This window comes from Homarus americanus, unplaced genomic scaffold, assembly GCF_018991925.1.
Source record: "Homarus americanus isolate GMGI-L3 unplaced genomic scaffold, GMGI_Hamer_2.0 scaffold19318, whole genome shotgun sequence".
NCBI lineage: Eukaryota > Metazoa > Arthropoda > Malacostraca > Decapoda > Nephropidae > Homarus > Homarus americanus.
The window spans coordinates 2,612,295-2,630,325 of NW_024732238.1; the positions used below are offsets into that span (position 1 = coordinate 2,612,295).

The 18,031-nt window shown below is 44.7% G+C and overlaps 1 protein-coding gene across 1 annotated transcript in view; it reads right to left on the reverse strand.

Annotated features, from left to right (window-relative positions):
* LOC121868300 (calcium/calmodulin-dependent protein kinase type II alpha chain-like) overlaps positions 1-18,031 on the reverse strand; it is a 204,551-nt gene that overhangs the window by 129,774 nt on the left and 56,746 nt on the right. Inside the window, 1 exon segment of the mRNA XM_042368752.1 lies at positions 4,113-4,207. Within this exon segment, the coding sequence (XP_042224686.1) occupies positions 4,113-4,207 (95 nt within the window).

Genomic DNA, 18,031 nt, shown 5'->3' on the forward strand with positions numbered 1-18,031 from the left:
GTGGCAGGCAGCGGGATGATGGTGGCAGGTAGGGGATGATGGTGGCAGGCAACGGGATGATGGTGGCAGGCAGGGGATGATGGTGGCAGGCATGATGGTGGCGGATGATGGTGGCAGGCAGGGGGATGATGGTGGCAGGCATGACAGGGGATGATGGTGGCACAGCAGCAGGGGATGATGGTGGCAGGACAGCGGGATGATGGTGGCAGGCAACAGGCAGGCAGCAGGATGATGGTGGCAGGCAGGGGGATGATGGTGGCAGCAGGGGATGATGGTGGCAGGCAGCGGGATGATGGTGGCAGGTGGGGGATGATGGTGGCAGGCAGCAGGATGATGGTGGCAGGCATGGATGATGGTGGGGGATGATGGTGGCAGGCAGCGGGATGATGGTGGCAGGCAACGGATGATGGTGGCAGGCAACAGGATGATGGTGAGGCAGCGGGATGATGGTGGCAGGTGGGGGGTTGTACAGCCTCCCAGCGACGCCACGTGATCAATAAAGCTGCGAGTGTTGGCTGTCCTGGGTGGGTCTGCATATCCACTGCTGCATCCAACTTAATCACACCCGCACCCCCTCCCCTCCCCCCCTTAACACTTGGCCATGCTCCTCCTTGGCCATGGTGTAGGGGTGGCCATAGTGTAGGTGGCCATCGTTATAAGGGTGGCCATGGTGTGTAACTTACGATGGGTGGCAACAAGTAGCGTCTCAATAGTATTGTATTTTTTTTCCTTGACATTTAGTTAGGGTAGGTTAGGTTAGGTTAGCTGTTATGCTGTCCTCTAGCTGCTGTTATAGTGAGGGATTTTTTCAACTTCCCTCGCTGCTGTTATGCTGTTCTCTAGCTGCTGTTATGCTGTTCTCTCGCTGCTGTTATGCTGTTTCCTCGCTACTGTTATGCTCTTTCTTCGCTGCTGTTATGCTGTTTCCTCGCTGCTGTTATGCTGTTTCCTCGCTGCTGTTATGCTGTTATAGTAAGGGATCTTTTCAACTTTCCTCAGTGGGACGATGCTATTATGCTGTTACCTCGGTGCTGTTATGCTGTCCTCCAGCTGTTGTTATGCTGTTATAGTGAGGATCTTTTCAACTTCCCTCGGTGGCACGAAGCTCTAATCTTGGCTCTCAAACTTGCTGGGACGACGCCGGGGTACAAGTCTGCCTCCAAGACTCGTGCTGGCCTGAGAAAGCTGCTTTTTGCATATCATTAAGGAAATAAAAGATGGAGGAGCCTGGTGCTGTGGTGGAGTGTGATGGAGTGTGGTGGTGTGGTGGAGTGTGAAGTGTGGTGGAGTGTGAAGTGTGGTGGAGTGTAGTGCTGTAGTGCAGTGTGGTGCTGTGTGTGGTGCTGTGGTGGAGTGTGAAGTGTGGTGGAGTGTGTGGTGGTGTGGTGGAGTGTAGTGCTGTGTGTAGTGCTGTGGTGGAGTGTGGTGCAGTGTGTGGTGCTGTGGTGGAGTGTGGTGCTGTGGTGGAGTGTGGTGCTGTGTGTGGTGCTGTGGTGGAGTGTGGTGCTGTGGTGGAATGTGGTGCTGTGTGTGGTGCTGTGGTGAAGTGTGGTGGGTATGGTGGAGTATGGTGACGTGGTGGTGGTGCGTGGTGCTGTGGTGGGTGGTGCTGTGGTGGAGTGTGGTGCTATGGTGGAGTGTGGTGCTTTGTGTGGTGCTGTGGTGGAGTGTGTGGTGCTGTGGTGGAGTGTGGTGCTGTGTGTGGTGCTGTGGTGGTGTGTAGTGCTATGGTGGAGTGTGGTGGAGTATGGTGGAGTATGGTGACGTGGCGGTTGCTATAGCGGCAAAACTTTCACAAACACATAAGGCTTTAATAACACATAACACATTACATTATTTTTTCATTCATTCCCACAATTTTTCATTCATTCACATAATGTTTCATCTACGTTCCATAACTTTTCATTCATTCTCATAATTTTTCATTCATTTCTCATAATGTTTCATTCATTCCCACAATTTTTCATTCATTCACATAATGTTTCATCTACGTTCCATAACTTTTCATTCATTCTCACAATTTTTCATTCATTTCTCATAATGTTTCATTCATTCCCACAATTTTTCATTCATTCACATAATGTTTCATCTACGTTCCATAACTTTTCATTCATTCTCATAATTTTTCATTCATTTCTCATAATGTTTCATTCATTCCCATAACTTTTCATTCATTTCCCATAATGTTTCATCTACGTTCCATAATTTTTCATTCATTCCCACAATTTTTCATTCATTCCCAGAATTTTTCATTCATTTCCCATAATGTTTCATCTACGTTCCATAACTTTTCATTCATTCCCATAATTTTTCATTCATTCCCATAATTTTTCATTCATTTCTCATAATGTTTCATTCATTCCCATAACTTTTCATTCATTTCCCATAATGTTTCATCTACGTTCCATAATTTTTCATTCATTCCCACAATTTTTCATTCATTCCCAGAATTTTTCATTCATTTCCCATAATGTTTCATCTACGTTCCATAACTTTTCATTCATTCCCATAATTTTTCATTCATTCCCATAATTTTTCATTCATTTCTCATAATGTTTCATTCATTCCCATAACTTTTCATTCATTTCTCATAATGTTTCATTCATTCCCATAACTTTTTCATTCATTTCCCATAATGTTTCATCTACGTTCCATACTTTTTCATTCATTCCCATAGTTTTTCATTCATTCCCATAATTTTTCATTCATTTCCCATAATGTTTCATCTACGTTCCATAACTTTTCATTCATTCCCATAACTTTTCATTCATTTCCCATAATGTTTCATCTACGTTCCATAACTTTTCATTCATTCCCATAATTTTTCATTCATTCCCATAATTTTTCATTCATTTCTCATAATGTTTCATTCATTCCCATAACTTTTCATTCATTTCCCATAATGTTTCATCTACGTTCCATAATTTCTCGTTCGTTTCATCACAATTTCCCGCCAAAAGACATTCTCTATGGTGAGTCATCTGACGTGTGTGTGTGTGTGTGTGTGTGTGTGTGTTGTTGACCTCATCAGAATGTGTTTGTAAAGTTGTATGCTATTATGATGAGTGTGGTTGAGTGTGTGTGTGTGGTTGAGTGTGAGTGTGTTTGAGTGCGTGTGTGTTTGTGTGTGCCTGAATGTTTGTAACCTGGTGTTTATTTTTTCTGTTTGGGATTTTCATTTCCGTTTGATGATTGAAGATGAGGAAGAAGATGAGGAAGAGGAGGAGGAAGAGGAAGAGGAGGAGGAAGAAGAGGAGGAAGAAGAAGAGGAAGAAGAGAGGAGTAGGAGATGTGGTGGAAGAGATTAGGGTGAAGGGATGGAATTAGGTTAGGAGGAGAAGGAAGAGAGGGAAGCGGAGGAGGAGGAGAAGAGGAGGCGGAGGAGGAGGAAGTTAGGACGAGGGAATGGATGTAGTTGAGAAGGAAAAAGAAAACAATATGGTGTACACAGTAAAACAACATGGTGTACACAGTAAACAACATGGTGTACACAGTAAACAATATGGTGTACACAGTAAACAATATGGTGTACACAGTAAACAATATGGTGTACACAAATATGTGTACACAGTAAACAATATGGTAACAGTCAACAATATGGTGTACACAGTAAACAACATGGTGTACACAGTAAACAATATGGTGTACACAGTAAACAACATGGTGTACACAGTAAACAATATGGTGTACACAGATCGGGTGTTCAGTAAGCAATAAGGTGTACAACAGTTTAGCAGAAGTTTACACAAATAAAGTACTCAGTGAACACAATAATGTACAGTACATAGATAGTATTTATTGTGACTATAATAGTGTACATATGCGATGTACACGTAAACATAGATGTACACATGTATATAAGCGGTGTACACATGTATATAAGCGATGTACACATGGATATAGGAGGGCATATGAAAATAGGTGATGTACTCAGTGAAAATGATTTTGATGTACACAGGCGATGTACACATGAATTTATGAGGTATATATTACCTCATTGAACATAATCTAGATGTACACACAGGTAACGTACACAGTGATTATAGATGTACACATAGATGACGTACTCAGTGAACATAGGTGTACACAGGTGATGTACACAATGTACTTACCCTGTGCTGAGAGTTTCTTGGTGTTGATGATCTTGGCAGCAAACTCCAGGCCAGTCGTCTTTTGAACGCACCGGCGGACGACAGAGAAGGCTCCCCTGGAAAACACACACACACCTGTTAGTAGTCTCTGGGCAGGGGTAGGGGTATAGGGGTATGTGGGGGGTAGGGGGAGCAGTGGTAGGGGTATGTGGGGGTAGGGGTATGGGGACAGTGGTAGGGGTATGTGGGGGGTAAGGGTGTGGGACAGTGGTAGGGCATGTGGGGCGGTGGGGGATAGTGGATGTGGCGGTGGGGGTATGGGGTGGCGGTGGGGGCGGGGGGCAGTGGTAGGGGTATGTGGGGGGCAGGGTATGTGGGGGCAGGGGGGACAGTGTAGGGGCATGGGGCATGTGTAGGGGCATGTGGGGGCGGTGGCATGTGGGGGCAGGGGCATGTGGGGGCGGTGGTATGTGGGGTAGGGGCATGGGGGGTGGTATGTGTAGGGGTATGGGGGGGCAGGGGGCATGTGGGGGCATGTGTAAGAGGGGGCATGTGTATGGTGGCATGTGTGAGGGGCATGTGGGGGCAGGATGTGGGGGCAGGGGTATGTGGGGCGGTGGTGGGGCATGTGGGGAGGGGGGCATGTGGGCATGGCAGGATGTAGGGGGATGTGGGGGGCATGTGTGTGTGTGAAGGCTGTGAAGGGGCATGTGGGGCAGGAGCAGGGGGGCAAGGGCACAGAGGGGCTATGGAGGGGCATGTGGGGGCAGGGATGTGGGGGGGTGGTAGGGGTGTGCAGAGGGGGTATGTGGGGGCAGGGTATGTGGGGCAGGGATGATAAGAAGGGTATGGAGGGCGGTGGTAGGGGAATGAGGGGAGGGGAACGGGATTAGGTGGGGTCGATGGCTTTGGAGAGAGAGAGAGAGAGAGAGAGAGAGAGAGAGAGAGAGAGAGAGAGAGAGAGAGAATACACAGAATGAGAAAGAAAACAATAACTAACAAAGAACAAGGACAGGAAACAGGATACAACAAAGAAACAAATAAACTAAACTTACAATAACAACTTACTTATAAAGGTTACTAAACAAAAAAAGAAAAACAAAACAAACACATTCAGCAAACTTATTCAATATGTTTGTTTAACCACCTAAGCGCTACCTGGTGGGGGGGGGGTAGGTTAGGTTAGGTTATGTAGCAGGTTAGGTTAGGTTATGTAGGGGTCAGGTTAGGTTAGGTTATGTAGGGGTCAGAGCAGATTAGGTTAGGTTATGTAGGGGTTAGGGTTAGGGTTAGGTTATGTAGGGTCAGGGCAGATTAGGTTAGGTTATGTAGGGGTTAGGAGGTTAGAGAGTAGGTTAGGTTATGTAGGGGTCAGGTTAGGTTAGGTTATGGTAGGGGCTGGATTTATGGTAGGGTCAGGTTAGATTAGGTTAGGTTATGTAAGTGTCAGGTTAGATTAGGTTATGTAGGGTCAGGTTAGATTAGGTTAGGTTATGTAGGGTTAGGTTAGGTTATGTAGGGGTCAGGTAGATTAGGTTAGGTTATGTAGGGGTGGGGTTAGGTTAGATTAGGTTATGTAGGGTCAGGTTAGGTTAGGTTAGGCGGTTTAAGTGAATTCATCAAAGAGAAATAATGCCAAAGTGGACAAAATAACACAACACACACAAGAACAGTGCCAGAGTGCCAATGGTGCCAAGAATAAATAGTTTCACCGCCACAACTTTAAATATAGGTCTAGGTTGTTCTGCTCCACACACACACACACACACACACACACACACACACACACACACACACACACACACACCCACACTCTTAACACACATTATGCATTTAACACACACACACAATCACACACACTTATCGCACGCTAAACATACACACACTCACCACACACTTAACACACTTTCTTTTGACGAATCGTGTCAAGTCGTCTCAATCGATCCTGTTCTATTAACGGAACCAGGAAGTAGTATCATTATTTTATTTGAAGGTTTTAGAGTGTCACCTTCAGGAGGAGGAGGTATTTTGGAGATTTGTGAAGTGTCAGTTTTGAGGAGGAGGTATTTTGGAGGGTTGTGGTGTGTCAGCTTTGAGGAGAAGGAGGTATTTTGGAAGTTTGTGGAGTGTCAGCTTTGAGGAGGAGGTATTTTGGAGGGTTGTGGGAGGTCACCTTGAGGAGGAGGTATTTTGGAGGGTTGTGGAGTGTCATTGAGGAGGAGGTATTTTGGAGGATTGTGGTGTGTCACCTTTGAGGAGGAGGTATTTTGGAGGTTTGTGGTGTGTCACTGAGGAGGAGGTATTTGGAGGGTTGTGGAGTGTCAGCTTTGAGGAGGAGGTATTTTGGAGGTTTGGAGGTCAGCTTTGAGGAGGAGGTATTTTGGAGGTTTGTGGAGTGTCAGCTTTGAGGAGGAGGTATTTGGAGGTTTGGAGGTCAGCTTTGAGGAGGAGGTATTTTGGAGGTTTGTGGAGTGTCAGCTTTGAGGAGGAGGCATTTTGGAGGTTTGTGGAGTGTCAGCTTTGAGGAGGAGGTATTTGGAGGTTTGTGGAGGTCAGCTTTGAGGAGGAGGTATTTTGGAGGTTTGTGGAGTGTCAGCTTTGGAGAGGAGGTATTTTGGAGGTTTGTGGAGTGTCAGCTTTGAGGAGGAGGTATTTTGGAGGGTTGTGGAGTGTCAGCTGAGGAGGAGGTATTTGGAGGGTTGTGGAGTGTCAGCTTTGAGGAGGAGGTATGGAGGTTTGTGGAGTGTCAGCTTTGAGGAGGAGGTATTTTGAGGTTTGTGGAGTGTCACCTTTGAGGAGGAGGTATTTTGGAGGTTTGGAGTGTCACCTTTGAGGAGGAGGTATTTTGCAGGTTTGTGGTGTGTCAGTTTGGAGGAGGAGGCATATCATTCCAGCTGGAGTTAAGCTTTGAGCTCACCACTGCTAATAATATGTAAAGTTAAAAGATTAATTATTCAGATGTGGATTATTTCAATAAAACCCGCTGTTGTGTGTGTGTGTGTGTGTGTGTGTGTGTGTGTGTGTGTGTGTGTGTGTGTGTGTGTGTGTGTGTGTGTGTACATAATGCAGGTGTACATGCAGAGCTCTATATGTGCATCCATGTCTACAGTATCAAGCAAATAGAAAGAAAACTCACACATTAGTTGTTTATCGGAAGCAAAAACAACAATACTAGGAAGCAGATAAGACATGCATAACCCACACCCTATACACAGCCCCACACACCCTATACACAGCCCCACACACCCTAACACAGCCCCACACACCCTATACACAACACACACCTATACACAGCCCCACACACCCCATACACAGCCCCACGCACCCCATACACAGCCCCACCACAACACAGCCCCACACAAACAGCCCACACACCCACACAGCCCCACACACCCCTATACACAACCCCACACACCCTATACACAGCCCCACACCTTATACACAGCCCACACACCCTATACACAACCCCACACACCTATACAAACCCCACACACCCTATACACAGCCCCACACACCCTATACACAGCCCCACACACCCTAGGAAGGTGATATAAACATTCCCCAACCATTTTCTTTTACGTTGCTGAGTTCAAACACCAAGAGTAAACAGTCATATATGCCATCCACCTCGTAACACACACACACACACACACACACACACACACACACACACAAGGAACCTCCCCTCCCACTTCTATTACATCAACATTTTCCTCTTTGTCACAACATTCCTTTGACTATGTTGCAGCGAATTAGCGTCCACGCCTGAATATCCTATAGTTACCCCTCAGTACTGCCCACGTTTTCTTTCTTTAATGCTATTTATATTTAGAAAGCGTGCATCATTATCATTGTTATTATTATTATCGTCATCATTATCATCATTATCATTATTATCGTCATCATTATCATCATTATTATCGTCATTACTATCATCACTATCACCATCATCTGACATAACAATGAATACAGTTCATGACCCACCCGTTAACACCATCATCATCATCACCACCATCATCATCACCATCATTATAAGCTATAGAAAGATAATAAAGTTAGTAAAACCAAAACAAAGCCATTATCAACATCATCATCATTATCAGGGGAGCGAGTTGGTAGAGGAGAGAGAGAGAGAGGATGGTGTACATTATGCCATATCAGTGGAAGAGACAGGAAAACAGATATAGAGAAATAAAAAGAGATAAGACAAACAGACAGAGAAAGGGGAGGTGAGAAGAACCGAGAGAGAGAGGCAAGCGGTGAGAAAGAGAGATAAAGAAAAGAGAGACAGAGTGAAGAGAAAAAACAAACAGAGATAAAAAGAGAAACCGAGAGAGGGGGAAGGCGGAGGAGAGAGAGAGAGTGAACGTGTACAGAAAGGCAGGCAGACTGGAGAGGAGAGAGAGAGACAAATGAGAGAAAGAGATGGAAGAAGTGGAAGAGGAGAAATAAGAAGAGAATTGATAGACGGGGGGGAGAAGGGGGAAGGGGTGAGGGGTGGATTTGATGTGTGTGTATACCTTAGGCCACAGCGGGTCATCCATCTCTCTAACACACCGAACACTCCTCCTGCCATCCATGAAACACAGACGTGGGGAGGCAGGGTTAGGTACATGCCCTACTAACCAAACATGCTGGCAGGTTAAAAATAGTCCGACCCTACAATAATACAGGCAAGGCAAACAGGGGTAGGGGTAGGGGGCGGCTCAACTACACCATAGGCAGAGAGAGAAAGTAAAGAGACAAACCAGAAGGACAGACAGAGATACAGACAACGACAAACACTACAGACATACACACACACACTCACCACTACATCAACAACAGCAATGCAATACAATATGCCAGCAAGATTATCATTCATATTAGACTATACTTATATATATATATATATATATATATATATATATATATATATATATATATATATATATATATATATATATATATATATATATATATAATATATATATATATATATATATATATATATATATATATATATATATATATATATATATATATTCTAAATAATTCATAATCTTTAGAATATATTATTTAGAATTTTTGTTTTTAGGTTAGAATATATATTTATTTTTAATGTTTAAAATACCTTAATGTTTAGTTTATATTTGAATGTTTAGAAGAAAATAATGATTTATAATTCCGGAGGCATATGGGTTGGGAGAGAGAGAGAGAGAGAGAAAAAGAGAGAGAGAGAGAGAGAGAAGAGAGAGAGAGAGAGAGAGGAGGTGAAGAAGATGTGTGTGTGTGTAGGCTGCTGTATACCCTCACAAAAGCTCTCAGGAAAGACAATGGGCGTGAGTGACAAGAAGAATCAGGTGTGTGGTGACTGAGGCTGGTGACTGTGGTCGCTTTGTTTACATTACGAGTGACTCACAGAAGGTGGGAGTGTGTCTAGCCTTGGCCACCTACCACTCTCTGCCTATACATAACCCTGGCCATCGCCTTGGCCACACACCTCCCTTGGCCACACACTCCCTACCGACGAAGGCACTGAAGAAGAAAGATGACAGTTTCCTTTACCTCCTAACAAGTATAGCCTCGTTTACCACACCCAGACAACCACTGCCTTCACTACTCACAGTCTCCATGGCGACACACCTGCCTACACTCCTGTCACTCTACCTGCTTATTAAACAGGGTGGTGGTGGTGAAGGTGATGATGGTGGTGGTGGTGAAGGTGATGATGGTGGTGGTGAAGGTGATGGTGGTGAAGGTAATGATGGTGGTGGTGAAGGTGATGGTGGTGATGGTGATGATGGTGGTGATGGTGATGATGGTGGTGAAGGTATGATGGTGGTGGTGATGGTGGTGAAGGTAATGATGGTGGTGATGGTGATGATGGTGGTGGTGAATAAGTGATGGTGGTGGTGAAGGTGATGATGGTGGTGATGGTGATGATGGTGGTGGTGAAGGTAGTGGTGATGATGAATAAGGATGATTGGTGGTGATGGTGATGATGGTGATGGGTGGAAGTAGAGGTGTGGATGGTGTGGAATAGTGGATGATAAAATGGGGTGATGTGATGATGGTAAAGAAATATTATGAGATGGAAGGATGGGGTGATAAGATTGGGAGATGATTAAGAGTGGTGAGATGAGAAGGTAATGATGGTGTAAGGAGCCCATTACCTCTGCTCTCTAGTGAACATTATCGACGTGAGTGACACAACGTTACATAACAAATAATAGCAAGACAGGTGAGGTCCACCACTCAGCCTCCAACATCCTCCACACAGCCCTCCCTCCACACAGCCCTCTTCCACAGCCCCCCCCCACACAGCCCTCAACATGACCTATCTCGTCACTGGGAGGAGGCGGGGGGCGGGGGACGGGTCGCTCTCATCTCACTCTATTGAATTCCATTTTATCGCCCCTATCAATGGTCTCATAGGAACCAATTGTATTATTCTTTCTTGTGTGGTGGTGATGTGTGGTGGTGATGCGTGGTGATGGTGTGTGGTGATGTATAGTGATGTATGGTGGCAATGTGTGGTGGTGATGATGGTGTGTTATCTATGGTGGTGATGGCATGTGGTGGTGAAGGTGTGTTATCTATGGTGATGATAGCGTTGTAAGTGGTGGTGATGGTGTTGTAAGTGGTATTTTTATGGTGATGTATGATGGTGACTTTTGGTGTTGATGGTGACCACCACACATCATCACCAGATCTTCCTATAACCAAGGTGTCTCAGGAAAATGTATACCCACTTTACAGACCACATCGTAAAGACCGCGGTGTGAGTGTTCGTATTACAACACCAACATTGTCCATTGTCCTCACCAGTGGCAGACCTCGCACGTCAACAAGTGAGGACAATGTTGGTGTTGTAATACGAACATTTACGTCACGACCTTAGATATAGAAAGATATTGTGGTGATGTGTGGTAGACAGCATCAACACCATACATCATCACCACTCACCACCATACATCACATCACCACACACCACCACCACCATCATTTTCACAAAACTCCTTAAATCTAGACAAAAAAATCCGTAAATCAGGAAAAAAATACAAACTTTCCCTAAAATATGGACAAAAAAATATATATCTAAAATCCCGGAAAAATTTAAACAAAAAAAAATCCTAAAACCCGAGAAAAACAGACAAAAAAAATCCCTAAAAACCTAAAAAAAAATATAAATCCTTCCTAAAAATCTGAAAAAAAAGAGAAATCCTTCCTTAAAATCCGGGAGAAAAAGGCAGTAATAGGTCTGAGAAAAGGCGAACAAAACACGGGACCTGGGGAACACAATAGGCCGGGAGACGGTCAACACGGCTCTCACTAATCTTGTGTGCACAGTTCAGGGCAAACTCATCCAAAAAATCTCTGAACAGTAAGTAATAAGGCGGCTGTCACGATTGTCCAGTCCAGTGGGCCCCGTTATGCTTGTCTAGTGGGCCCCATGCCTGTCTAGTGAGAGAGAGAGAGAGAGAGAGAGAGAGAGAGAGAGAGAGGAGAGAGAGAGAGTAATTAAGTCTCTATACAACTCCGCCATCAACCTCTTAACAGGTAAACTTATGGTGTCAGGTAACATAAGTGAGACAATTTATAATACATTGTCACATCCCTTAAGGAGAATATTCTCACCCTCATACTTTCCTCACACTATCCCATCTTCATACTCCCTCATCACCCTCACACCTCCCTCATCAGCCTCATACCCCCCATCAACCCATATTCTCTCACACCCACCACTCCCTCATCACCCTCACACCTCCCTCATCAGCCTCATACTCTCTCATCACCCACATACTTTCCTCACACCCACTCATACTCTCCTCATCACCCTAATCCCGCCTCATCCCCTCGCCCTTACCATCAGTATGTGTGTAGGTGAGCGTTGGTGAGGGCGTGGATGTGGGCGTGGTGTGTTTGAGCGTGTGTAAGCTTGGGTGTGGGCGTGTAGGTGGGCGTGGGCGTGGATGTGAGCAAGGTACCGGTGCACGGTGTTAAGTCGTTAATAAGACAACAAGGGATTTTCCAGCATTATAATTAAGTTAATCGAGGCCGTATTACTACCACAGACAAAGGGTGTGTGTGTGTGTGTGTGTGTGTGTGTGTGTGTGTGTGTGTGTGTGTGTTTAGGAGGTCGATATTTTCATAAGCGTCCATCACCACACTCAAAATACACACACACACACACACACACACACACACACACACACACACACACACCTTACCTAACTTAACCTAACCAACTATACCCTAACCTAACCTAACCTATCCATACCAATCAACCATAACCTAATCTAACCTAACCCTAACCAACCAAGATAACAAGCATCTAAGTGTTGAATCATGAGGTTGAAATAATCTTAGGGTGGGGTGACGACGGTGGGGGTGGGTTGGGGGTGTGGCTGGGGTGGGTGGGGGCATGAATTTCAGGTAATCCAACCAAAATAATCAACATCTCTACCATTCTCAACGTTTACTAGATAGGAAAAAACCTCCCAGAATTGGCAAGGAGTGAGGGGGGTACAGCCTGTTACTAACCCCGAAAATAGCTGGGAAACACATGGGAAAAAAGTGGAAAAACCCGTGGGAAAAACCCGAGGGAAAAAACTAAATTCCTGTAATTCATAAAGGACGTTGGATTTATTTTAATTTATAATACTGAATAAATTTACAAATATTATTATTATTATTGTAGTTTATCTTTAGTTTACATATTTAAGTGTTTAGTTTGCATACGTGTTATAATTACTGGTAGATTATGAAACTTATCATAACCCTGTGATTATGAAAAAAAAAAAAAAAAAAAAAAAAAAAAAAGAGAGAGAGAGAGAGAGAGAGATAAAAAATACTATCTCCGTCTATCTCTTCTCGCGGCTATCAGTTTGTAAACACGATAACTACCAGAAATAACGATAGACTTGCTACGATACCCTAAAAGAAGATGCATTCATTACAACCAATACTACGATAATTATTAACATACTTCTTTAACTAGTGTGTTGAGTTGTGGGTTGTTGTTGTTATTGTTAGTATTGTCGTTAGTACTGTTGTTGTTGTTAGTAGTAGTAGTAGTATTAATGGCCGCATGTCACTGTAACCTAGCTCTCGATGCTGCACACAAGAGAAACGAGGATGACAAGAACAGGGCGTATGGGGAGAGTATTCAGAATGTTGATCAAGGCAGCTTCACTCCTCTGGTGGGATGGGACCACGTGCAAGATGTTTTTATGTTCCCCTGAGGCAAGATGTTTGCCTCAGGGGAACGAGATCTTCGGCCCCAAAGCCGACAACAGTCGCAGATATTGACTTTGAGGCAACAGTCACTGAATGCCGCACAGATCTGCGGCTCAACTAACTCAGCACAGCTAGGATAGCTACTTTTGTATTAGGATATTTAATTTTAAGGTAATAGGCAGGTGGAGGTGTGGCTATTGGGGGAGGCTGGAGGCCACGTTGTTAAAAATAGTAGTGGTAGTAGTATTCAACTTTCTACCACTACAAACATAAGGTCACTTTACATCAAGTACAGACACACACACACACACACACCTTATACTTGTGGTTATTTAAGAACACTCTTTTTATTCTCACTGTTGCCAACAGGCGTCCTCCCACACACACACACACACACACACACACACAATGTTGGGGGAAATACCACGATCACGTACAATGCTGGGGAAACTACAACGAACACAAATGCTGGTTTACGGCTTACACCATTTTTCGGTTGTCCTTTTAGTAGCATTAAATAGGAACCAACCAAAACAAACCAATAATCATTCATTCACGTCTAGTTTAAGATTTTGTTCCCTTGTTGGTGTAAGTAAGAAAAATTATATGTTAGCTGACAGAGAATAGACAAAAATATGACGAGTGTACACGTTGTGGGTGTGCCTGGCCCTGAGTCAATTTACTTAACAGATGAGATGAACACACACACACACACACACACACACACACACACACACACACCAGATGCTACTCTACCACATTATCAAGTTTTGTGGTTAATACAATACAAAAAAAATAAATTAAGCCACAATAATACAATTTTACCCCCCAGCTCAACATCCGGTCGTCATCCCAGCTTTAAAATATTTTCACGGACACCAAAAAAAAGGCAGAAAGTACGACCTTTTTTCATTTATTTTTAACATCATTTGGATTGACTTTAAATCTTACCTCCCATCCACCTCTCACTCAACCCCATCCACCCCTCACTCAACCCCATCCACCCTCACTCAACCCCCATCCACCTCTCACTCCAACCCCATCCACCCTCACTCAACCCCATCCACCCTCACTCAACCCCCATCCACCTCTCCTACCCAACCCCATCCACCTCCCCTCCAACCCCATCCACCCTCACTCAACTCCATCCACCCTCACCAACCCCATCCACCCTCTCACTCCAACCCCATCCACCTCTACTCATCCACCACCACCCAACCCCATCCACCCCTCACTCACACCTACTCCTATCCACACCCCTCCTCACCCCCCCCCACACACACCCATCCATTCCTACACACATCCCTACTCATCCACACCTGCTCCCATCCGCCCACATCCGCCCACACCCACCCACCCACACCCTAAAACAATTGTGTGTGTATCCGCAGTGAGTCATTTGTTAAAAACCAAATATGGAACGTGTTTTATGGGGACGGGGAGGAGGGAGTGGGGAGAGAAGAGAGGGGAGGGGAGAGAAGAGAGGGAGGGAGAGGGAGAGGAGGTGAGGAGAGAGGGAGGGTAGAAGGAGAGGGTGACAGACTGGGCTCAACTGTGTTATGTAATCATTCACCTGTCAATTAATTGTTTACCTGATTACAGGGCGTCCAGGTGTAATTCCCAACCCCTCCTCTTACCCCCTACCCCCCCCCCACAGAAGGTCATGATGCAACAGCCATAATGTATTTATCATCATAATGTACTACACGTCATTATATACTATACGTCATTATATACTACACGTCATTATATACTACACGTCATTATATACTACACGTCATTATATACTACACGTCATTATATACTACACGTCATTATATACTACACGTCATTATATACTACACGTCATTATATACTACACGTCATTATATACTACACGTCATTATATACTACACGTCATTATATACTACACGTCACAACATACGTCATCACCTACGTCATCAACAGGACATCAGCTGATCGGGTAAACATTAATGATGATAACAGCTGATGTCTGGTCACACTCCGAGGTCCATCACCTGAGAGCTCCTTTGTTTAGTTCCTTTCATTCCTTCCTTCCTGCCTTCCTCCTTCCTTCGTTCCTCTCTTCCTTCCTCCTTCAACCATTTCCTCTTATTGATCTATACTTCTCTCACTCTCTTTCTCTTCTTCTCTTCCCGTTAATCCCTACTTTCTTTCCTTCCTGCCTTCATTCTCACCTCTCTTTCTACTTCCTTCCTTCCTCCTACTCTCTCTCTCTCTCTGGCCACATCCAGCTCACCAAGGTCACCACACATCCGGCTATATCACGTATTCATGACCCTCAGCTGACCTATGTTGACCTCAGTTCCGGTAACCCTGACCTCTCCATACGACTGAATGCCCAACTTGACCCCTAATACCCTCTATGATGCCACCGTAACCCCTAAGTTGACCTATCTACCTCTAATCACCACCATCATCAAGGCTAAAACACGTCGTAATCCTGTACCATTTGTGAGGTCAGGTCATCCTTCTTCTCATTAGGTCAAATGAGGTTACACTTATGGTCTTATTATTATCATAGAGAGTTGGACTAATGACCTCACCATTCAGGTCAGTTAGTTATATAGTTAGTCAGTCAGTCAGTCAGTCAGTCAGTCAGTCAGCCTCAACCTTTGTTAACTGTGACCTCTGACATTCCCTGTCCCACCGTTCCCACTCCCAATCATAATCTGTTCCTCTACTCTCCCACCACCCTTTCACTATAACCCTCGCCCCTCTCACTATAACCCTCGCCCCTCTCACTCTCACACTCGTCCCTCTCACCACCACTAGCTCCCTCTCACTACCAGTATAATATGTTCCTCTTACTCTCCCAACGACCCACTCTCACCCCTCTCCACACCTCTCCTTTAAACCCTACACTATGCAATTCCTCTATTATCCACATCCTCCTTCCTTCCTTCCTCCCTTTCTCCTCACTTCCATCACCTACTCCCTCCCTCCTTCCTTCCTTCCTTCCTCACTTCCATCACTTACTCCCTCCTTCCTTCCTTCCTTCCTCACTCCCTTCTTCCCATTCCATCAATCACTCTCTCCTTCTTCCTCCCTCAATCGTCCCTATGTTCTCATCTTTCACCTTACGAGACAATTTTCGTGAAAGGATCTCTTACTTACCTGGGCTACCCTCATACCTGGTCAATCTTACCTGCAGGTGAGTTCAGGGGTCTCTCTCTCTCTCTCTCTCTCTCTCTCTCTCTCTCTCTCTCTCTCTCTAGGCACCCCACCACCACCACTTCCAGACTAACTTTCTGTTCTTTTTCCTTTCACCCACCACTTCCTCTCCTTCAACACCACCTCCACCACACTTCCCTCCCTCCTCAGCTTTCTCCAACCACACACCCTCCTCCTTCCTTCCCCTCCTTTTGCCCTCCTCCTCTTCCCCCACATTGTCTTTAGGTCCCTTGTATCAGTATCCGCCGCCGCTTAGTTCGGCTTCAGTGCAGGCTTATGTGTAACTTTCTGCCTTCAGCACTTTGAAAAATGTGGCTGGGGTGAAGAGCCTGGTGGTGGTGGTGGTTTGATATGGTGGTGAATGTTGGGAATTGGTGGTTGCTGTTGTATAATTGGTGGTGGTGGTAAAAGTAAGGAGAGAGAAAGAGACAATGCAAGTTGATATAAAGCGGCGCCAGACTGGTTGTATTATCCAGTGTTGGAACAAGACCAAGAAAATAACCATAAATAGTAACACACACACACACACACACACACACACACACACACACACACACACACACACACACACACAGATCTTCCCAAATAAACTGGTAACATCATGACACTTTCCTCTTCCTCTTTCCTCCTCCTCTTCCTCTTCTTTCTCCTGCATTTCTTCTTCCTTTCCCTCTTCCTCCTTCTTCTTCCTCTTTTTCTTACACACACACACACACACACACACACACACACACACACAGTACAGGTATACAAACACTAGCAAACAGTGATACAATTGGACCAAATAAAAGCCAACAAAAGCCGAGACAAGCCATCATAAGCCCACTCTTGTTACTACCACTTATACTTACAACAGTTCACTTAAGACTCACTGCCACTTAACACATCACCTACTACAGCCTCCGTCCACTTATACTTACAACTTCAATAGTTTACTTAAGACATGAGCTCACTAGATACAGGTTCTTTAACCACTGAAAAAACATAACTACTGCACCGCCTTACACTGTACCGTTTTAGTTGTTATTGTTGATGTTATTGTTGTTGTTGATGTTGGTATTATTATTATTATTACTGAGGATATACTCTCTCTCTCTCTCTCTCTCTCTCTCTCTCTCTCTCTCTCTCTCTCTCTCTCTCTCTCTCTCTCTCAGCAGGTAACAACGCACAAGTATTTTTCGCCATTAACGCGGTGTAAATATTCGCGAGCGTAAATTTATCGTCAAAGTAATGTTTGGAGGTTTAGCTTCAGGTAGGAGGCGTACTTAATGATGGTGGAAGAAGGCTTCATATATACCTGGAGGATGCTATTAGAGGCTTCAAATATACCTGAAGATATACTTGGAGGATTGAAATATACCTGGAGGCTTCAGATATACCTGGAGATATATCTGGAGGCTTCAGATATGCCTGGATATATACCTGGAAGCTTCAAATAAACCTGGATACATACCTGTATGCTTCACATATACCTGGAGGGTTCAGTTATACCTGGATGGAATACCACAACTACACAACCATTA